The 24435-nt window shown below is 43.2% G+C and overlaps 1 protein-coding gene across 2 annotated transcripts in view; it reads right to left on the reverse strand.

Moving 5' to 3' along the window:
• The window catches only part of FLT4 (fms related receptor tyrosine kinase 4), a 476277-nt gene that overhangs the window by 155420 nt on the left and 296422 nt on the right, over positions 1–24435 (reverse strand). For both annotated transcript variants that reach the window (XM_078653565.1, XM_078653564.1), the window contains exons 6-9: positions 21297–21436; positions 13123–13294; positions 10305–10422; positions 8467–8633 (exon numbers count right to left, since the gene is read on the reverse strand). In XM_078653565.1, coding sequence (XP_078509691.1) covers positions 8467–8633; positions 10305–10422; positions 13123–13294; positions 21297–21436 — 597 coding nt within the window. The remainder of the gene's footprint in view (positions 1–8466; positions 8634–10304; positions 10423–13122; positions 13295–21296; positions 21437–24435) is intronic.

Genomic DNA, 24435 nt, shown 5'->3' on the forward strand with positions numbered 1-24435 from the left:
AGATGCTCCATCCATCACCACCCCCTTTTGCTTTGATCACTTTTCTGCCACATGAACAAGTCACCCCGATCACTGCGCACACAATCCTTTGTTCATGTGGCCGCCATGGAATGTAAATATTGGATCTGTTTTTTGAACTGGTGCTCGGAGTAAAGGACACACTATTTACGGCTCTCTTCCTCACTTGTATTATGTTATGTTGCTTAATTTACATGAATCACTTTTTTTAAAATTGATTACTTAGATGGCATAGCTCAATGTCCTTCGGAAAATGGATTTCCTTTATCAAAAGCCTTTCAGTGTATAGCTAAATAAGAACCGTACCCATAACGAACAATAATGTAGTTCTCACCAGACATAATTTAACCAATGCTTTCCCCAGATTATTATTAAAAACTCTCAGCAATAAAGTCCACAAATTAAGGAGTTCCAGCACATACGCTCGTTTCCTCTCCACTTTCATGTGAGTGCTCGCCTGTGTAAAGGTGTCTACATTCAAAACGTTGTCTCTGGTAGAAAACAGTTACCTTTTGTCATCTGATGGGTACGTAATTTACTTTTTGAACGTCAGTCTTTTTACTTTGTTCGTGGTCTTCTCAGTGTTTCAAGTCATTACCTAGTATGTCATATTATCCATTGTCGAACAAAATGATTCAAGTTAAATTTTAAATCAAACTAATATAATTTTGAGCTTCGGTAAGATATTTTGGGCGAAGAGTATCTAAAATTCAAATCACAATGTGTGTCTTGTCAATGCTTTTTGTGAGACGTCTTTCCAGTGACAGTGAATGGATTATTTCACATACTTCTATGCATAATTGTGCGATAGCATGTTTTCTGTCCGATTTGTGTTCAGTGGTACTCATTCTTAATTTTCTTGGTATTTAGATGACACAGCCTTACCACAAGATCATTTTAAGTATATAACGTGTGTTCTTTCACATGGTACAAAATATGTGAGATTGTTTTTCTACATGAATTTGGAGCGATCAACTACAGTCACTTTATTGTGTTGTTAAATTTGTTAGAATTAAGGCATAGGTCCTATTCCACTTCTTGTTCTTTTGGATGTTAATGTTGTTTACGTAGTAGCTTACATTCATCATCAAACAACTCTTTGGATCCTTAAAAAAACAGTATTTTTTGGTTGTGAATGTTCATTGAAGCTGAAATATTCAGGGTTTTAGCAAAAGTTAGATTCACACAAGTGGAGATCAGATGACTAGAGTAGACACTTTATTTTAAAGTTAAGGTAGTTATCCAATAGGCACAGCTTGTTGTATTGGAATAACACTTTTCTGATATGCTCTGCTTACATGAATTTAGAGCTTCCACAAAGGGGTTATTTTACAAGCAAAGGTAACGTCATCCATATGGCAGAGTAATATGTTTTTCTATTAAATAGTAATGATAACTATCAACACATTGAATTAATGCTGTGTTCAAATCTAGGGTGATTCACAAATTACCAAGTTGAAAGACGGAAAATAACTCTGCTGGGGTGACTAACATTTGGAGTACATTATTTACTTTTTTAACAATTCGCAGAAAATTCTAGGAGCTGTTCAGGAAATATGGGGCATTTATAGATGTCCTGGAGCGTTACAAATCGTGAACTTTATTCATGTGAAATATTCAACAGGTGGCAAATTTGTCGAGCATAAATAAATCACTAACATTTATTAGCACATGTACATTCATTTTTTTCCCACTGGGAACTATTTTCCACGTTACAAAACAACTCGATTAAAAATGGCGGCGTTTATTTTTCCTTTCCAACCTGAAACAAGACTTATTCCTGCTTTCGACAAAAGCAAATTTAAAGGTGATTCTTGGATGATAAAATATCTGCAAGATGTACGTGAATACCTACAAACATACATGGGTGCAACACTCAGAAATAAGCAAAAACCCCAAAGAACCTGAAACTTGAAAATGCATTAATTCAGCCCTACTGGTGGAATGTATGCCTCTGTAAGCATACTCTCTGAAAGTAAAGTTCCACAAATTCTAATAATGTTGACCATTAGGATATGGAATTTACATTGTGGGATGTGAACTAACCCCATAACTAACAAGAAAGTATCTAGGAGGTTAGTATTAGTAAATAAACTCCCAAGAATACAGCATGACACCAGGGATTTTGGACTTTATGTCCTCCATTACAGGGCCATCTTAACAGCATTTTAGGCCACCCGGGCAAAGCAGTCCACTGGGCCCTGCCTTCACAACTACTCACAGGAATAAAAATGTTCAACGGAAAATTTGTGTTAAAGTCTGCATAGAGCCCATTTGCTTGTGGGGTCTTTGGCCAACTGCCCAGCGTGCCTATGAGTTAAGACGGCACTGCTCTAATATGATTGTCATCAAAATAATCAGAGGAGCACCAGTTACTGTAAGATGCATTCAGAGTGAAGCCAAAGAGGATATTTTGGCATAGGGGTGTGTGGAGAGAGCAAGACTGGCGGTGTGAGACCAGTCTGCCGAAGTACAATAATATAATGAGTGCAGCCGAACCAGGCTTTCCACTACAGCTTATAATGATATTCCAGCTTGATATCACCTGGACAGCCTTGCACAAGAAGACTAATGGGAAGTCTCACCTTCTACACTGGTGTGTGTGGGATTTGCTGCATCTGACTCGTCTAAGAGGGAGGACACAGTGGTTTCTAAAACATCAGAGGAACTAGTCATAAAGTCACTCAAAACAGTACCCAGAGTTGTGGCTGACAGAGCCTCCTTCCACAGAAACTGGTTGCCCCTAGGTGTATGACTGTGGATCCGGTTCCATGACCTTGACACAAAGTTTGTATGGCCAGGAGATGGCGATGAAGCAGAAGCTTCCAATGACCCTAATGGCCATCTTAGGGCACCGGGAAGGGTTCCTGTTCCAGCTCCGGGTGGCATAGTGAAATCCCTGGGAAAACTGTTTGAGGGTTCCCTGGTGGCCTCTGGGCTGGAGATATCCGAGAAGCTGGGACCAATGGTGCCGCAGGAAAGCAATTTTTTCCCCAGTCCTCGGGTCTTCAGTGCGATCTCGAGTTCTGCGTCCACGCCTGAGCCGGGTTCCTGAGCAGATTGCCAGTGTGGCAGGTCAGTGACGACGTCGTCAACTCCTACCGCTACCCCGGAAGCCAAGGTGGAGGCTGAAACAGAGGCGGAGATAGTGTGCTTAGAAAATATCTCCTTGATTGAGAATATTTTATCAGGACACACTCAGAGAAGGGCTGTAGTGTGGCAAAACTTTGTGCTTTCCCCAAAGACCAGTGCTTCTAATAGACCTGCGGGTCTAAGGTAGTATCAGTTTTTTGTAAAGATTGCTTATCGTGTTACTAACTTTGTACCCGCTCTGACATTCTTTTGTAAGAAAAAAAATCACTGATAAATTCTTAGACTTATCTGCCAGCTAGCCTTGCACTGCAAGGAGCCAGGAGAATGTTTGAACATATTAGGACCCAGGAGTAATAGTATTATGCCTCACATCCTCAGTAGAGGTGAACTTAAAGCTAGGTTTATTAAGTCTTTTTAAACCGCACTTAGGAGATGTCAGCATGAACTCTTAAGGATGGATTTATTTCTCTAAATGCAATGCTTTTGGCAGTGGAGAAGTCATCTTTTTTTGCAGTATTTAGACTATGTTCCCATTGCCTATGGGGTCATTTATATTTATGACTGTGAAAATACAAATTTAGTAAAACAAAAGCTTAAAAAAACCTCCCAGGCTAGGGAGTGAAATCCAACTGAGATTATATCAGCTATATTTAAAAAATGTACCAAACTAGCCTCATGTAATGTGGAACCCCGGTGCTTTTATGGTGTACTGACCTTAAGCTTGAAAGAGTGCTTTTATTTTCAAATATATTGCCTTTGACTTTTGCTTTATGTTCCCTTGTATTTCCCAATGTCACTACTTAGAACATGATTACAAGTGCCCTGGAGGGGGTTGTAATGTTTATTGCTTCTCGTAATATCTGATAGCCAGGGATTTAGAATTTACTATGCGCTATAAATTTCATCTATTAATACTTCTGGCCTCAAATGTGGTATAACATATGGAAATTAACATATGCCATTACTAACTGGGCCTTTTCCCCCCACAAAATGGTGGCAGTGTTGACCTGCTGAAATTTATCCAGAGATTGAGACATTATTGCACCCGGTAATTACTGGATGTGGTCAATTCTTCAGCACTTGCAATTGCGATCCCTGTTCAAACAGGTTGTTTGTGCACAGATCGCAAGAAACAGAGGCAGTTGTAGTTGAAACATGATAGAAACAATGTCCCTAATCACATTTGTTAATATTTTAGATGCCCGCATCAACATCTTTTTCACTTTATCTGTATCGTACAGAGCTAACCACCTTCCCAAAGAGGCCTTGAAGTCCCTTACAATAAGAACAACTACGTAGAAATAGTAATATGTGTATACATGTGATTTACAATACTATAAAGGAAAAAACCTTGATGGGAAAACACAAGTCTTTTTCATCTTTTATGAAAAAGAGTGAGACGTGTATTCCCATGATCTCTGGTGGATCTAAATTGCTTATTCTTTGCCCCATTCCTGAAGTGTCACATTCCCGAGATTGGGCGGAAGGTTGTTGAAATACCTCAAGGGATGGAGACAATAGCTGTAATTTCAACAAGGGCTCAACAGAGTGTTATATCCTAGCTATATTGTAGTTTATGTCATGCTTCGCTCCACCAGTGGAACCCTGTAAGGATGATGTAACATGGAATGTTGGTGTGTGAAAACCACAGTTGGATAAGGGCTGAGCACCATGCTGGCTGCTCCTGGTGGGGCTGTATTACTACTGTACTATTGATCTACAATAAATACTCCTAAAACATCTTAACCAGCATGGAGTGATTACTCCAATTTTATGACGACGAGGAACATCAATGAATCAGGCTGTGGACCTTTAAAGACATCCTGTTTTCAAGAAGGAGTATTGTGTACCTCCTTTCTTTCTATTCTTTTCTTGCTCTTCTTTTGTTTATTTATAGAAAGGAGGATGGTATATGGATTGTGTTTATCTGTTTTCTCAGTTTCTTGGGTGTTTTCTTCCTCTCTATCTCTGCCCTGGTTCTTCCTGTACTCTCCCCTCTTATACGTTCATTCAGTTTTTATGTCTGATTTTACTTTTCTCTTTTCTGTTTGGAAGAAAAGAGGATATGTTATATCCTAGATATATTGTAGTTTATGTCATCCATAGCTCCACCAGTGGAACCCTGTAAGGATGATGTAACATGGAATGTTGGTGTATAAAAACCACAGTTGGATAAGGGCTGAGCACCATGCTGGCTGTTCCTGGTGGGGCTGTATTACTACTGTACTATTGATCTACAATAAATACTCCTAAAACATCGTAACCAGCATGGAGTGATTCCTACACAGAGTCCATCTATACTGAGTTCTGATACCATGGAGACCTTTATGGGTCACTGTGGCCAGCAGAAATGGTAAACAAATCTTTCTTCAGTCCGTGAATATCACAGAGACCTGGATTACATGCAGAAACTGGAAGAGATACTGCATGATTAGGACAGCCACACGCTTCACAAAGGGGCATGTCAAAACTAGCAGATGCGAAGATTCGTTAATAAGAACAATAGCTTAGTGTAAACACATTGAGATAAAGGCACATGCCAATGATTCTAGGCCTTTCTTCCAAATGTCCCTTTTGCCTCTATCTACTTCCCATTTGCCAACGCTATTGAGATTGCCTTTCTATTTCCAGATACTCTCTCCCATTTAGAACATAACTTTCAATTACCTTGCATTTATTCTCTGCTCACATCATCGATTAATGTACATGTTTGCAGAAAACGACTATTGTTTGACCTATTCTCCACCTCCTCTATTGTAATTAATCAATCACCAACTTCCCATCCCAGATCTAAGCAATCCATATCAAAGTAATCTTGCCAACAAGAACCTAGACAAATGCATGTTTGTGGCTCTTCTTAAGAGCACAAGACTAAACTGTTTATCATAAGCTACATGTGATTGCACTAACAAATATAACAATAAACTAACTATTAAAACTCGTTTACCAAAGCAGATTGATAGTCACACACCTGCAAGGAGTTGTCTGGGGTGGGGGTCAATGGGACCCCTTCACCTCCTCCAGAGAGCTGCCATCAGGGGGGCACTGCCAGTATGCCACTTCGTAGGTGGCACACTGTCAGTGCACTTCCCAACAGCTTTTTGCCTCTGTGCCCGCATCTATAATACAGCGCAGGTGCAGAGGCAAAGGGATTCCCTCATTTGCGTGGGACCATGCCCCCATGCAAATGAGAGAACACACTCTGAAGATAGCACTGGTGCTTTATGTGCGCCAGCAGTGCCAGCTGATATCTACGGGAGTGGTGGGGGGGAGGCGGGTGCGAGCGCAAATTATATATATATATCATTTATTTAAAAAAATAACTTTCCATGCATGAATATGACGTCCTCTGGTGGGGGGGGGGGGAGGGTGTTTCTTGGTTTTGGGATGTTCTTTGTTAGTGATGATTAGGTTTCCTTCCTAGGTGAGTCACATTATACTATGCGTATAGAATAATTGGACCTCTTCTCCGTAGGGCTGTGGAAGGCCTCATAATAATAAGTATGTTTGCACAGTTATCTTGGGAATACTGGTCATGGTGAGAGGATAGGAAAAGGAAAGATTGACAGTATTGTACTTTGTATGGTCATCATATTGTAAAACAATAAAATATGTTTTAAAAAAAATGAATATGGCGTCCTCTGTCCTCCGGTCCTGACCTCTACTTTGGAACTGGAACCGGAAGCAACAACTCCCTTGGTCAATCCTAATGCTTTTCTCACCAGCATGAGAGCAGCCCTAGGATTGGTGGGAGCGGCCTCTCTCAGCACTCCACAGCACTCTTGAGGCTTTGGCTTGCGCTAACCCAGTTGTCTTTAGACAACTGGGTTAGTGCTGTTTGAAGTGCGCATGTGTGGCTGGCAGTCGCAAGGAGATCAACCAAAAAGAAATGTGCACTTTAAACAGTGCTTTGCCAGCCCACTCTCCTCCCTGCTGAGTGATATGCTTCTGTCAGTCAGCAGTGGCCTCGCCCCCATCCTGACGCTTGGTTTGGGACAAGACATGAAAAATAAAATGGTACTGAATTACCATTTTATTTTTTATCTTTGGGGCTTTGGGTGGGGGTTTAAGTGGGGTGACACTCCTACGCTCCAAAGGAGCCCCTGTGCGCCAGTGCTATCGGTATTACAGAAGGGGACGCACAAGCACCTGCGGCCCCTTCTGTAATGCCAAAGTTCCCTGGAGGTGCACAAAGTGGGCGCAAACGCCTCTTGTGCGCCCCCCCCAATGCTTCCATAATACTACCCGTGATGTTTCCTCCCACTGTGCATGTTGAGCAAGTATGTTTGCAGTTACTGTGGCTCTGGGGGGAGTTTTCAGAACTTTTTTTAACTGTTCAGTGAGTTTGCAATTCAAAATTATGAAAAAAGTGTACAGTAATAGAATATCTACGTATAGTGGAACATTCAGATTAAAACTCTTGACACTGCGTCTAATTGTTTTCCTGTATTTTAGTGTTTACATTATTTTATTCACTCCTTGTCTGTAGTTCCAAAAATTGCAAAAGACCAATTCACAAATGTAATCTTCACATTTAGTGCAGAATTATTCTAGCACGTCTTCGGTCCTCCTCGTAACTAAACGTTGATACAATACCTTGCAGCCACTAAGAAATATGGCCATTAGTATACCATGGACTGTCAGATAACACACATCTTGCTTGATGGATAATCAGTCACTGTCCAGTTTCTGCTGCCTGTCGGCTGGACAAATTAGCATCTGCCAAAGACAGTACCACATATGCTCTGTTAAGCAGAACTTTCAACCTGTAGTGCTTACGGCCTCCTTAAAGTCACCAAGTGCCTATCCCATCACAGACAAAAATATATCTGGGGAAGTTTACCAGCCTTCAGAATTTCTTTTATTTGTGGGGGTGGATCGCAATTCATCCAACTGGTAAAATGTGAGAGTGGACAGGTTGAGGTATGGTGCAGACTAGTTCAACTCATCTTTTGCAAACATTGCCTGGCCTTGTCCTGTCTTGGCTAATTGTGTTAAGGAGGGCCTCACATGAAAAGGACATGGAAGTTCAACCGCACCCTCTTCTGGCATCTCATGTAAAAATCCTCGAGAGTCTAGCAAAACAACTTCATACTCGAGATCCAACTCTTAATGATGGGCTCTCTGCCAAAGCATATCACACCTGAGCCTTTCTCCTCTTCCTACACGACTTTCTCTTGGTGGTGTGCCTGAAGGAGCCCATAATAAATTAGCGCCTTGACTGCATAATTTCAACAGAATTGCTATGCAAAAGTCTTTCATTCACGCATTCAATAACCATGCTCCTGTCTCAGTAGATCTCTGAACAGTAACTCAATGCCCGCTCTGCCTGTCTGCAGCATGCTTCTCCCTTACCATTGACAATAAGGTGGATGCTCACGCGCTCTCTCAGGCCAGCCTGCTCATTCTCGAGCTCCAGCGTGTAAGTCCCGGCATCCGGCTCTGACACATCCCTGATCTGCAGCAACTGCTCCAGGTGACGATGCTTGCCATTGTTTGCGATTGCTTTCCCATCCTTAAACCTGTAGAGATGCATGACATATAGAAGGTTTACATTTACTGCATGTGGTATGTGGTTCTGTTGCAAAAGGGTTATGTAGTACTGTAACACGGTCAGACTCTCAGTACTGGGGTGCACGTCTTTCCTGGGGGGCAGAATCCCTGCAAATAAAGCTCTGAATCCATCCTGAAGTTGGAACTGCTATGAGAGGAACGATAATCTAATAATTTGGTCCTTTATTTGTGGTAGAGACGTGTGATCCCACCCACTGAGTCTGTCCTTTACCTGTATTCTGCAACACCTCAGACCCTTCATGTCGCTTAAGGTTTTCATGCTGCTTTTGGGGTGAAGGAAGAAGGGGCACCGAAGATGCTGGGGATGACGGGGTAAGGGTTGAAGGTAAGTCTTACATTGATAAGGAAACCTTTCTCCTTCTCCTATGAAACTTTGTGGTAAAAAGTGCCCTGGATGTTTACATCAAGCACTTTCGGAAGCTTGCTCCAAAGTGTACTTTCGCCCAACTGGCTGATTCAGGCTGCGTCTTTGTAAGGGACCCCTTCTTCGGTCACAAACAGTGTCGTTCTGCTTTGTAAATGTTGAAGCCGTCTCTAGGAGGGATATAGTTGAGAACTACATTTTACAGATAGAATTCCAGACATCAGAAGCGTAATCGCTTGAAGGCGACTAGCGTGCTCCTGATTCACATCAGTGAGGGCACAGGTTTGGGGCACGTCTTTGTTATTCTTTCTGAGAGTGTAAAGTTTATTTTTGTCTCTGTTTATTTGTATCACCTTATTTTAAGCTTCATGTGCTGTTACCCTGGCCCAGACAGAGTTAGCTGTGCACACTTAGGTGGTGATTTGGAGCTTGTGAAAATCTAGTTTTTGACTCATTTGGTGGCTCTCTGAATCTAACAACCCATGACCACAATAATCGCTAGGATTTATAGTTTCATAGGCAACAAAAAGGTGATGTATGAGGTTCTCAGTGCTGTAGGTTTTTAATCAGTGGGATGGCAGATGGAGTATCCTTTCTTTACATAGACTGGGACAAGGATATGTGTAACCATCAGATGAACTTGGCCTAGCTTTAGGGAGGGGAGAGGCTAATTACTCATAAGAGGTGAGAGGTAGGACCATTTTCTAAGCATGGGGAGGTTGAGATTATCCCACTGTGATATTAAAGGTTTGATTGCACCAGTCGCGGTCCGTGCAGGTAAAATGAGTGGAGCCCGGTTGGGTAGTGTGGAGGGGGGGGGGGGGGTGATTTCGACATACGACCATGATGAGGGAAAATTAATTATTTATTTACTTTTCCCTCGCGGTCGTATGTTAAAATCCCCCCCCAACCGCCTCACCGCTCTTACCTGCACTGGCCACCGCTGGATTGCACATGTAATCTTATTGTCGGAATATAGGATAAACGACATTAGGTGACTATTGAAAAGCCCGTCATCTGGCATGCTAGTCACCGAAATAAACTCACAGAAAATGCAGTCGCTTCCTTCTCTCCTCTTTGTGAATTTTGCGTAGGACCTTTCGAAAACAATTACTCCTCAATGGAGCCAGGAGGAGACAGATGGGTGAACACATACTGAGCAGCACGAAACATTGTGTGGTATTCTTACAATGAAACACTTCATATGCATCCAAGAAAGCGAGAGAGATGATTCTAAAGTACTATGGGTATTTACCATTGGTATTTTGGAGGCGGGTAGGCAGCAAATTTAACCGGCAGCCTTACGATTTTGTCACCTGCTGTAGCTTCAACAACCAGCTCGTCTTGTTGGTCAACGCTGATGAATGGCTTTTCTGAAAAACAAAGTTAATACACATATATAATGGAACTGCAAGCTGGAGGTGAACTGAACTTTTGACAAACAGCCCTACTGTTGGGAGGTGCCAGTACCTTACTAAAGTGGGCTCCATGCACAAAGTTTTAAGTAGTAAAAGCAGTGCTTAATTTGAACCGGGGGTTTCCAGAGCACAGCACAGGCTCTTCATTCTCAACACCGGTACTTATGACAGTCTGCCATATGGTGGCACTGTTTGGCTGATTTAGAGATGAACATAACAATAGTATTGTATTAATTCAACACACTTAAACAATGACTAATATCTGCCGCCCAAGCCATTCTTATAGCTCTGGGATAGTCTGTAATGTCACACTTTTAGGAGTGTGATGGTTAGTAGTTGCGCTGGTTCTGTCATTGGCAGCGCTGGCATGGGCAATGCATGGTGCAAGTTGCAGTGGCCACCTGGTGAGGGGCCTTACACTTATTTCTTTATAAATTAAGCACTGAGTAAAGGCACAGCCTATAAATTGGGAAATAAAAACATAATCAGCTCAATCATTCTGTGCCAGAACAGCAATCTTCTTAATCTTGAAACATATACTGTATTGCAGAGGAGGGTTTGGGTGAGGGATGGTTAGTATCCAATGAAGTCTTTGATCCTCTTACAACCATGACCCATTCTGAGACAACAGGCATGCAGGGTATAATAAACATCTCAGCGCACCTCGCTGCAACACAAAGGCAGCAAGACTCATTTCTCTGTCATATAGAAGATGAAAGCACACGTATAGAACCATGTAATGTACACTGGCAGAATGTATGGCAAAGCACCTGTTTGTGCCTAAATGAATTACAGCATACAGTGCACAGCCTCTATAGATGACCCAAAAAAACGGGTTTGACAAAACCAGTTCGCACATATTTGCACTTAGCTGTGCATGGGGGCAACTTCCCTTTATCAACTCCTTAGATCTTCATTTACCTTGCAGACCTCTCCAGTTAACACATCTGCAGGTAGAGCAGTAGTCTAAGCCTTCTGATTCCAGGGATATCTCTGTGTACCACCGCTATAAGCATTTGGATAGTTGTCATATCTGCGGTATACCTCGCTCAAAATCTGTAGAGACGTCAATATTTATATATCTCCACAATTTGGTGGAATCCTTTTTACACTGACTCTCTATAAATCATTCCGAACCTTAGTACTTAGTGCACCCAACCTACTGTGTGCAATCATCATCGCCCTACAGATTCAAGTGGCTGCTGAGATCTCATTTACCATTACAGAATTTTCGAATATGTCATCAGTGTATAGATCATCATTACTGTGTATTTCCCTTGCACTGCAATTATCTTCTTAACCTGTTCTCTCAGGCTTGGATCTGGCACAGGCCAGATCCTGGTGGCACAAGCTTCTTCAGGCCCCTTTGAAATTAGATAACCCTGGGGATCAGTGTGAGCTTGCACTGAGTCATGATATGCCTTCAGTCACAAGAATATATCAAACTGACTCTTCCTGCCGATCTGCTGTCCCCTTATTAAGCACCCCTCAAAATGTCTTTAGGGGTACTTTGGAACGAAACCCTCATGCTTGAACTACACACACACACACACACGCTAAGCCTCCTGAGGGATCTTGATCCATCATTGATGCTGGGCAAAATCAGGTAACGAAACATCTGTTTATTTGTACCTATAATATGCAAATATTTTGCACGTTGATGTTTCTGATGCCAGGCTGATTGCTAGAGAGTCTGATAACTGAACTTCCTCCTGGAGCTACAGCGACTGGTGGAATAATGCCACCTTTAGGCCCATTGCAGTGATTACTCTTCAGGCCCTGTGGTGAATCTGAAGGTGAGATTATTAGTCTCAGGTTTTACCCCAGATGTAGCCCTTTCATTTTATGCAGACTTGTATTTGTGCTGCAGTAGTATCGCACACCCCCTACTAACTTGTTACAAGGCAGCTCTAGTTGTAGGGTGTTGAGTTTGTTGAGTGGGGAGAATTTGTATCACTTCATTCAGTCAATCTGTAAAGATCTTTGTTCTTGCCTTTTGCTTTAGATACTAAACCCCATGGCTTCACACTAGGAATAGAACATATGTATGAATTGGAAAAGTGATACACAAAAGGGGTGAGGGATCTCGAGTATGGGGAACGTGAGTGGAGGAAGGGGGCCTTGCTTACAGAGATATTTTAAGGCATAGACAAAGTGAGCAGTTGCCCAGGTCCCCTACATTACGGGGCCTCCACTCCACCTGTGATTGGGATAGTCAGTTGTGCTATATGGAGTGCATCAAAAGCAAATATTTTTTTAATTTGATAGCTGGGCATGCCAATTGTACGAATAACATCTAGTTTTGGGTCATAAATATCTTTAAGATGGTCCAGAGGGCAGGAGATGGGAAAAAAGGAAATGGGGATGGGTGACTTCCAAGAAAGGGATGCTTCATCATCTGTGCTCCTAAGCAGCTGTGCACCTATACGAAGGTCCTACTTTAACACTGTATCCCGACTCAGTTATGCACATTGCACATATACATATTACATATCTGAGCGGCTATTCTCCTGACACCGCTTAATCGCAGCCACCCTCTCGCCCCTTTCCCACCTGCTCACAACCTTTGCCAGCCCCACCGGTAGCAAGTACCATCCCACCCATTGTCTCCTTGCTGCCTGCCCCTGAGGCAAGAAGATGCCTGCTCTGCTGTACCATGCACGAAGACCTCCGTGCTCTCCTGGAACTTCTGCATGCCGTTGTTCGCCGTGCAGACATACTTCCCAAGGTCGGCCAATGTGACGTTGTCCACGACCAGAACACCTGACAGCTCAATCAGTTGCTCCTGGGGGCGCCGGTCATAGCTGACTTCAACAGGCCGTTGGTTCTGCCATTAGGAGAAGAGAAGATTGTGATAATGACAAAAAGCAGAGAGGAATGATAAACTGGAAGGGATCCTTTATCCCTGTTGATATATTATATTTATTACATTTTGTAGCAAATGAATGTGTGTTACGTTCTTAAATTAGCTTTTGTGTGTGTGTCTCACACCAAATCACAATTGCGGGTGCAGCCGAAACACGTCAATGCGAGCATTTTGGAAAAAATGAGAAACAGACAACCTCGGCATGCTGGTGGCCTTTTTTTACGAGAGGATTAAAAGGGATTTGGTGAGATTATTATAGAGATTGCTGACTTTGTTGCAATGCCTACACCCCCTTCAATTAGGAGCACAGCGGTGGGCAGCAATTATGTGGAGTGGATATATATGTATTACTCTTGGGGTTGTTAATAAGAAAACAAAAGATGCCGCTGCTTATGACTTCACATATTATATCACTCATGAGATGTTCTGTGACATCATTGATAACATGTTCTCACACGGAGAGAGCGATAGATAACATACCCAGTTGCATTCTCCCCAATAATCCCTTATTCACATACGGGCAACTGGACGAAAGAAGGAAAAAGGGTGCAGTCCAGTTGAGACACCACTTTGCAGTCTGACCAAGGTCTCCAAAGATATTGGAGTAGACGTCGAACTCACTTAATTGTGAAATGCTTCATCATCGGTGCCTAGCCATACCCTGGTAGGGTGGTATCAAGTGCGGACTCACCCAAAAGAATGGGAGTTCTTAGATAATGTTCTTCTGCATTATGCAGGTACTCAGCAAAAAAAAAAGGGACAATTAAAAATACACAAAACTACAGAGTAGAGTAGGGCCCAAGGGGAATTATTATTATAGACCTACCCGCACCTTGTCCCCCAACTATACATATTCAATACACGGAAGGTGCTATAGGTCTTTAGTGCAGTCCAGACACACTAGGGGAATCTCAAAGGTATTCCACAACCAAGGCTGGAGTAACAGGATAGATAGAGGGATACAAAAGATGTGAAAAGTACCCATCAGCCCACTCAATAGTGGAGGCTCGTCATTTGGGATTTGCAAATGTAGAGAGTTGGTGTCCAACCAGCACTGCCTTCAGTAAATACTGAGGCTAGCATAGGACCCAAAAGGTTGAACCTTCAACCTAAACAAATGACAGTACAGGTGGCTGGGAAGGGCTTAGTTGCAGTGCTCAAAGATGTGAAAAAAAGAAGATAATCCAAGTGATTGTAAAAATACCTAACTTGACGTCAACAAGAAAGCTTTATTGGGTGTGCCCGTCAAGATGGTATGGTTAAAAACAGAGTGACAATAGCAAGAAAGATGATTCGCTATTTACCCGTGGTGTTGTCTGGTCAACATGTTTCAGCCTGTCAAGGCTTTCGTCAGGACCTACGTATCACTACTGCAACACTTACTTTGTAACGTGTGAAAAAGAAAGAATAATCTTTTCATGGGTGGTGTATCCCCTCCTGTTAGAAAAAAGAAACATAAGACAATATTGCACATAACAAAATGCAAAACGTCACTGAAGTCCCATACAGTGACAATCACACACGTATGGAATATTCACACTATTCATAGTGTATTCACTTACCCAACTTTGTGGGATCAGGAGCCTCACCTCACCTGGCGACAGCTCAGGCTAAAGGAGGCCACGCACTGAAAGGAATGTATGCAAAATAAAAATCAAGTTATGTTCATCATATGTGCAGTTATTAACCAGATCACCAACAGACTAAGGCAGTTGTTTGGCCATGACCATTCTCTGGTATTGCGAATGTGCTAACCTCATAAATATCTGAGAGTTTCTCTACACCCATTGGGATTATATACAGCCTACAAGGCGGGGTGTACCCCTGATATTTATCCAAAGAAATGCTTTGTTATTTATAGGTGACACACATAGCCAAAGGTACAAATTCTGTGTCATCTGTTGCATAAACTAACCACTTAGCAAGCAGTCATGTATCTCACCACAAGCTCAAGGTTAGCCTCCATTTACATAAACTCACCGCTTAGTAAGCAATCATGTATCTCACCACAAGCTCAAGGATAGCTTCAATTAATCCTATCTGAGGTGGAGAGTAAGTAAAAAGCCATGTACAAAACTCTAAAATGCTTACAGGAGAGAATGTACTTCTGGATACCAGACTCCTTAAACAACAAAAACCATTCACTTACTAAGCGTTTAACTCAAGGCCACTGAAGCACTTTGAACCCCTGCAGAAAGGAAGAAACTCCCACACACAGCAACCCTGTCTGATCACCTACCTCTCCGTCGTTGCCTCTGGCTTGAACTGAGCCGAGGGGGAGGTGGTGTGTCAGCAGAGCCTGAAAGAACATAAAGAAAAGTGGCGGACCAGAGAGAGACACACTCGCTGTCTACTCTCCTATTGGATCATTCCTGCACACTCATTAGACCAATCAAATCAGGTCTACATACCCGCCGGCTGTAGAACCATGCTTTTAGTCAGAGCGGACCTTGCAGAGAACTAACAGCCAAGTCCGCCCATTGGTTCCTAGTCTAACACAGAAAACAGGTGATTGCAATATGCACGTTTCCTGCGCGCAGAAAACACGCTTCCAAACCCTCGGCCGGACCTGATTGGTCCAGGCCGATTTAACCGGATGTGTTTGCAGAGGACGCTGTGAAATGTTAACACTACTCCGCTACCTCGGCGGGCTGTCTCCTCGCAGGATGGAGCATTCCGATTGGTTCCCGTCCCGCTTCAGTGGACAAATACAAGCGCTGCCTAGGACAGTGCACGCACTGAGTGGAAAATCAACGCGCTGCCTAGACAGAGCATATCTGAGGTCAAATGCTTCAAACCAACACGTATAGGTATACAATAAGACACCCACAATTGTTATATGTTTACCAACCAACCGCAATGTTTATATGTAACAGAGTACACTGAGGTGCCCATAGCGAGTGGACATTAGTAACATCCTGTACTTTCCCCATATCAATTTTACTTCAGATTTGGCCTTACTCCCATGGTTGGTTACAGGTCCTGTCAATTATGTCACAATACGCTCGCTGAAGATAATCATTCAGCATTTCACACAATATGTGTGAGCATGCAGCCAAGAAGGGTGCATGCCTACAGTGACAAAATTATAGCGGTGACACAGTCAGATGTGATTTTCATAAAACTGTGTACTACTGGTGCTCACCCAGGTCTTGGTTCAAGAGATTCTAACAGCTCATAACATGCCCCTCTACCAAAAAACTTCTATCCTGTGTAAGGGTAACACCAGTAGATTCTAAATTCCATGGACTTGGTGTTACCCTTACACAGGATAGAAGTTTTTTGGTAGAGGGGCATGTTATGAGCTGTTAGAATCTCTTGAACCAAGACCTGGGTGAGCACCAGTAGTACACAGTTTTATGAAAATCACATCTGACTGTGTCACCGCTATAATTTTGTCACTGTAGGCATGCACCCTTCTTGGCTGCATGCTCACACATATTGTGTGAAATGCTGAATGATTATCTTCAGCGAGCGTATTGTGACATAATTGACAGGACCTGTAACCAACCATGGGAGTAAGGCCAAATCTGAAGTAAAATTGATATGGGGAAAGTACAGGATGTTACTAATGTCCACTCGCTATGGGCACCTCAGTGTACTCTGTTACATATAAACATTGCGGTTGGTTGGTAAACATATAACAATTGTGGGTGTCTTATTGTATACCTATACGTGTTGGTTTGAAGCATTTGACCTCAGATATGCTCTGTCTAGGCAGCGTGTTGATTTTCCACTCAGCGCGTGCACTGTCCTAGGCAGCGCTTGTATTTGTCCACTGAAGCGGGACGGGAACCAATCGGAATGCTCCATCCTGCGAGGAGACAGCCCGCCGAGGTAGCGGAGTAGTGTTAACATTTCACAGCGTCCTCTGCAAACACATCCGGTTAAATCGGCCTGGACCAATCAGGTCCGGCCGAGGGTTTGGAAGCGTGTTTTCTGCGCGCAGGAAACGTGCATATTGCAATCACCTGTTTTCTGTGTTAGACTAGGAACCAATGGGCGTACTTGGCTGTTAGTTTTCTGCAAGGTCCGCTCTGACTAAAAGCATGGTTCTACAGCCGGCGGGTATGTAGACCTGATTTGATTGGTCTAATGAGTGTGCAGGAATGATCCAATAGGAGAGTAGACAGCGAGTGTGTCTCTCTCTGGTCCGCCACTTTTCTTTATGTTCTTTCAGGCTCTGCTGACACACCACCTCCCCCTCGGCTCAGTTCAAGCCAGAGGCAACGACGGAGAGGTAGGTGATCAGACAGGGTTGCTGTGTGTGGGAGTTTCTTCCTTTCTGCAGGGGTTCAAAGTGCTTCAGTGGCCTTGAGTTAAACGCTTAGTAAGTGGGTTTATATAGCGCTAGGAATCGACTCCCTGAGGAGTATCTCCACGCTTCGACCGCTGGGGAACCCATCCTGGCTCACCCTGAGAGATGGTCCCTGATGGGTATCTCTAAGGTGCGACCAAGCATCCCCGGCGGTCTGGGGGGGCCGTTGTGAAGATGAGGCAAGCTGATGCCCAGAGTTGCCGAGTGTGGTTTCTGACTAGAGTAGGCACCGAGGCGAGAATTATCGAGTCCGCTGACCCTGGTCCACGACCCTGCCGCGTCGGGAATCGAACCCTGGTCCCGGGCCGTTCTCTGCTTACGGGTCTGCAGCCTCTAACCAGTGAGCCACACTTCTCCATGTGAATGGTTTTTGTTGTTTAAGGAGTCTGTTTAAGGAGTCTGGTATCCAGAAGTACATTCTCTCCTGTAAGCATTTTAGAGTTTTGTACATGGCTTTTTACTTACTCTCCACCTCAGATAGGATTAATTGAAGCTATCCTTAAGCTTGTGGTGAGATACATGATTGCTTACTAAGCGGTGAGTTTATGTAAATGGAGGCTAACCTTGAGCTTGTGGTGAGATACATGACTGCTTGCTAAGTGGTTAGTTTATGCAACAGATGACACAGAATTTTTACCTTTGGCTATGTGTGTCACCTATAAATAACAAAGCATTTCTTTGGATAAATATCAGGGGTACACCCCGCCTTGTAGGCTGTATATAATCCCAATGGGTGTAGAGAAACTCTCAGATATTTATGAGGTTAGCACATTCGCAATACCAGAGAATGGTCATGGCCAAACAACTGCCTTAGTCTGTTGGTGATCTGGTTAATAACTGCACATATGATGAACATAACTTGATTTTTATTTTGCATACATTCCTTTCAGTGCGTGGCCTCCTTTAGCCTGAGCTGTCGCCAGGTGAGGTGAGGCTCCTGATCCCACAAAGTTGGGTAAGTGAATACACTATGAATAGTGTGAATATTCCATACGTGTGTGATTGTCACTGTATGGGACTTCAGTGACGTTTTGCATTTTGTTATGTGCAATATTGTCTTATGTTTCTTTTTTCTAACAGGAGGGGATACACCACCCATGAAAAGATTATTCTTTCTTTTTCACACGTTACAAAGTAAGTGTTGCAGTAGTGATACGTAGGTCCTGACGAAAGCCTTGACAGGCTGAAACATGTTGACCAGACAACACCACGGGTAAATAGCGAATCATCTTTCTTGCTATTGTCACTCTGTTTTTAACCATACCATCTTGACGGGCACACCCAATAAAGCTTTCTTGTTGACGTCAAGTTAGGTATTTTTACAATCACTTGGATTATCTTCTTTTTTTCACATCTTTGAGCACTGCAACTAAGCCCTTCCCAGCCACCTGTGCTGTCATTTGTTTAGGTTGAAGGTTCAACCTTTTGGGTCCTATGCTAGCCTCAGTATTTACTGAAGGCAGTGCTGGTTGGACACCAACTCTCTACATTTGCAAATCCCAAATGACAAGCCTCCACTATTGAGTGGGCTGATGGGTACTTTTCACATCTTTTGTATCCCTCTATCTATCCTGTTACTCCAGCCTTGGTTGTGGAATACCTTTGAGATTCCCCTAGTGTGTCTGGACTGCACTAAAGACCTATAGCACCTTCCGTGTATTGAATTTATTAAAATTAAAAATACCTCTTGGTATACCCTTAAAGATTCTTTACTTCTAGTTTACCAGGGGTATAAATACAATATGTTCCATGGTTTTAATTGATTCAGCAGCAGTTTGAGCAGCAGCAACAAATAGGTGCTCTGGCGGTGCCAGTACCTTGACGCAAGTGTGACTATAGGATGGCACCATGCGACAGGCATGCATGACCGTTGAACAACCCAAAGATAGGGTATCCCTAACTGATGGAGCACTGACTCAGGTGAGAGCCTTAGACCTCACATATGTGCATGGAATGCATGCACAGCTAGGCAGGGATACACACTTAGCCCTGACGAAGGCCCCAGACGTGGCCCGGCTCTTGGTGTGGGCTGAAACATGTTGGCATTGGAAAATCAGGGTTAGTTGAGAAATTTAGACTCAAATAAAATCCAGGAGCATATTTTATTTATACTTCTGGTACCCTACACATATAGAATCCTTTAGGATATAATGCAAGGTATTTTTAATGTTCCCTCTTTTATCTGGATCCCTGCATTATCCATACAAACATTATCTAAGAACTCCTATTCTTTTGGTTGAGTCCGGCCCTGGGCCACCCTACCAGGGTGTGGATAGGTGCCGATGAATTAGCATGTCACGATTAGGTGAGTGAGGCGTCTACTCCAATATCTTTGGATACCTCAGTAGATCGTTATTAACATTACTGATGACATATGAAAATATAAAATTACGTCATCGATGACAACACTGTACTTGGGGGGGACAGGGGTATAATTACTTGAAATAAAAATAAGTGGTGAAATCCTGTGTATTTTTAGGTTTAAAGATGTTACTTTTAAACTGATATTGTCACCTAACTGCAACGTCACTTTAACCTTTGTTTTTTCTAGTGAATATATAGATTCTTTCTTTTTTGAGCAACAGATGTCTCTGATAATCAAACAGCTCTGTCTTCCCAGCCTTCCTAAAGTCAGTGCTTAATTTAAGCGGGCACCAGCACTCAATTGTCAACACCAGGGCTTGTGACACTCTGCCACAAGGAGGCGCTGTCTAGCTAATTTAGAGATGACCGCAACAACACAGTCAATTATTAATTTAATGTACATTAAAAATTACTATTACCTACTGCCCCTGCCATTCTTATAGCTTTGGGGGCCTGGAATAGTCTGAATTGTCAGACATTTGTAGGAGTGCGAATCTTAGTAGTTGTGTTTTTACTATAATTGACAGTGTGGCAGGGACAATGTGTAGTGCAAGCTGCAGCAATCTCCTGACGAGAGCCCAGGCACTTATTTGTTTTTTACAAACTAAGCAGTGCCTAAAGTCCTAAATATAAGGAGGCTGGACTCGGCTGAAAACTGCCCACATTAGAGAGGCCATCACTAGAAGCAATGTTCTGAATATACTTAGGACTGTGATGTAGGCTGTGAATACAATTTTGTGTCTTAGAATTCAGATGACACATACGATCAGCATGTTAGATTTGTCTCCCCCTCCTCTGGGAGACGCCCCCTGACCATCTGAAAACCAACATGTAAAGATCCGTACATGGTCCCATCACACTATTCATGAAGACCACCAGTGTCAAGGGATCAGTCAGCAATTAAAACGGGTTAGGCGCCAGCAAGCCCAGTTACAACGCGGTATGTTAAATTGCGGTCTTGACAACGCAAGTTGTTACATCGACTTGCACTGAAGGACGCTGGACTTCGGGACAGTGTGAATTACTATTCCAACTCCAGTCTATGTACAGTAGGGAAGGTGTTGAAATAGTAAATTACACTATTCCTTAGTCTAGAGAGTCCTCCAGTGTAAGTCGATGTAAAGACTTGCGTAGTCAAAACTGCGATGTAACATACCGCGTTGTAATGAATGCGTGGTAAAGGATGTTGCCTGTGATGGGCGATGGACATAGTATCAGCAAACACAGGGAAGAGCAGAAACATAGAGGATTAGGAGAAGAAGGGAAAGAAATCTGGCTGACCTGTTTTCCGGGGTACTCCCAGTCAAAGGTAACCCCAGTGTTGAACTCGGCCCACACAGTGCAGTTGAGGTTGAGCCTCTCGCCAGCAAGGAGCTGTACTGACGTCTTTGGGTACAGAACAATATCGTAGACGTTGTTCCCTGTAATGAAAAACATATATGTAGAGTTATTCGTGAAGTCCCAACATTATCAGGAGTGTTATTAACGAGTACAACACACTCCATGGTTGGATCCAATTAACAGCCATGATTTATTTCCCTCTAGGCAAAGGCAAAGGCTTTTCTATTAAACCTATTTTATTTGCTTAAAGCTCTGTGTGTGTGAGAGAGCAGGCATGTTGGTAATTCTGGTTAGAGGGTGCAACTGTAACTTAGGAGATTTATATTCAAAATGTAGATCTGTATTCCAAACATGTAATGATTTTAATGAAGATTTTAAAAATCATTTTAAAGTGATCTACCACAAAATGGAGAAACCCGTTCAATAATAAAGAATGCATGTAGTCAGGAATTTAGATAGTACTCAGCAATGCTTGAGGTAGAGTAAATGCTGATAAACAGGGGTGAGGCACAATGACTGTAAATACATCAGGCATTAGATAAAGTGATTGTTGATTGAGCAGACTAAAGCAAGAGTAAATGTGGATTGGGGTAGAACGCATGTGGTGTGTATGCATATGGTATTTATGTAGTGCAAACCTAGCCAAAATGCCTTGGAGCACTTTATAGGGTCAAAGACAAGCATAAAGTTAATCAGTTAAAGGAGAGGTAGTTTGGTTGTGGATGGTTAATGCATTTTGATGCAGTGTTCTTTAAAGAGGTGAGTCTTCAACTCTTTCCTAAATTGGGGCAGTGTTGGGTTGCAGGGTTGTTGTTCAAGATCCTGGGACCATAGAACAGACCTGCTGCCTTGTTTTTTCTTTTTGACACCTTTTAGTCTGCAGTCAACTTGTGTCCTGGCTGCGCGGTGGTTGCAGATGGATGCAAATTAAGCAAGCTGTAGGCAGATTGAATGTAGTAGGGAAGAATTACAATGAATGTAGATTGAGTAGGCATAAAGTAGAATAAATGGAGGTCATGCAAGTTTCAGGCAGAATAAGTGCAGATCAACCAGTAAACGAGGATGGAGCAGCCTTGAGGTATTGTGAATGAGGCTCAGGTAGGCTTGAGGTAGAGTGAAGGCGGATTTGAGCTGGCTTAAGGTACAGCAGAAGGTGTTCGGATAGTCTTGAGATAGAGTTTTGGTCAATAAATCAGTTTTAAGGAAGAGTGAATCTGAACAGAGCAGAATTCAGGCAGAGGAAACCTGTTTTGCACGAGGCTAATCTACAGTTAATGTTGAGGCTGCAGGCTTGATGTAGAGTTAAGATGGATGGAACAAGTTTGAGTCCGAGTGAATCTCAGCTGCGGCCCGTGGAGGGAGTTGCGGTGGGGCAGGCAGGCGAGGCGGGGGAGGGGCAGTGTGGGGGTGATATACAACAGAATCTGGATGATTGCAGGTAAGTAAACAATTAAATTAATAAAACAAATTTCGTTCCGTGCCCTGCTTCGCAAAATGTGTGTGCTACGAAGTTCTACTGCCACACTACAGACGAGCTCTCTTTGGCATAGAGACATCAGACTTGAGAGCGCCCGGGCGCCCTTATTGCCGCGCGAGATGTCCCATATGGGCTGGACACGTTGTATATTATTTCAGGGCCCGGGAGTGTGCGCCGGTGAAGAACACTCGCTCAATTCGTTCATAGATGCCACGTTCATCAGCTCTGCATAAATGAGCGTCTGTGTGAAATCCAAACAGGGCGCGCAGTTTTTAGAGCTGAAAGAGAAGCTTGTTGCTTTGTACTTCTTTATACTTCTTGCTTCCTCAATAAGGCTAAGTAGGAGGCACATAGCTGCCAACTACTCCTTTGTTGAGCTCCACAACCATTAGACACACAAATTGTATCAGTGAAAGATTTGCGGTTTAGTTTCAGTGCTGTAGCCATCATACACATAAGAGATCAGCAGTGTAAATAAAACGAGCGGATAGTCTTTTGGTGCTTGCATAAAAGAAGTCATTACACTCATTTAGCGAGGATGTTCAGCTCACTCAAGGGACTCCTGCGCCCTTCGGCGCGATAACATAGTAAGTAACACACATGGAGACAACTCTTCTGGCACTTTATGCAGCTTTTTGGGCAAATCCACGAGTTCGCACATTTTTTCGGGAACTCGCGGATTTGTTTGCCGATTTTGCGCGAATTTGCGGATCACAGATTCACAAAATTCACTGGTCAAACTTAGTAGATATGGCTGTGTGCTGTTTTTTCCTGCTTGTGCAAAGCAGTGCAGCAAATCTGTCAGCCTGTTTCATGTCCATTCACCGGTAGCACTGCATGTACAGATCAGTGCCTTTTTACATACTTTGAAGGTCCTTCTCTCTTTTGCTACACGCAGGGCACTGCCTCCACCAATGATAGAGCAGGGGACTTCCAGGCGCTGCCTTTGGACCTGATCACAGTACTTGAAGTCTTAACGCTCCTTTGAGTGGCGCTAGTATTCTCGGCAGTGAGAGACCATGAACAGACATCCGTGGTTTAGTTACACTTGGCTGATCTTTCACCTTCACAGCAAACTGAGGCACTGATACAGACTGATTCCCCAACCCCAGCCTCTGCTGCCTCAGTCTTTGGTGTGCCTTCAGTGGCCCTCTCTCACTTACCTACCCTAGCCCCCAATCTGGCATGTGCTGCCTGAGTGTACTCTACTGCCCCTCCCTATAATATCTCCCTTTGTTGCTCCATTCAACAGGAGTCAGCTCTGTTCTTGTCAACAGAGACCTTACGGAAATATGTTGATGAGGGACAGACGGAGGAACTAATTCTATTGGATTTAAGTGCTGCATTTGACACTGTAGAGCACCATACTTTGCTACAGTGTCTAAAAAGGGGAGGAGTGGCTGGTAAAGCGTGGGAATGGCTGGTGTCCTTTCTGCAAAAAACGCAGTTTTCAAGTGGCACAGGGACCATATCGGTCCAAAGACATCAGCCTGAAACAGGGGGTGCCACAAGGGTCCAGTCTCAGCCCGACTCTTTTCAATCTTTATGTAGCACCAGTGGCAGAGATTACGGAAAAATTTGGGGTGGAAGTTGTGTCCTATG

This window comes from Lissotriton helveticus, chromosome 7, assembly GCF_964261635.1.
Source record: "Lissotriton helveticus chromosome 7, aLisHel1.1, whole genome shotgun sequence".
Taxonomy (NCBI): domain Eukaryota; kingdom Metazoa; phylum Chordata; class Amphibia; order Caudata; family Salamandridae; genus Lissotriton; species Lissotriton helveticus.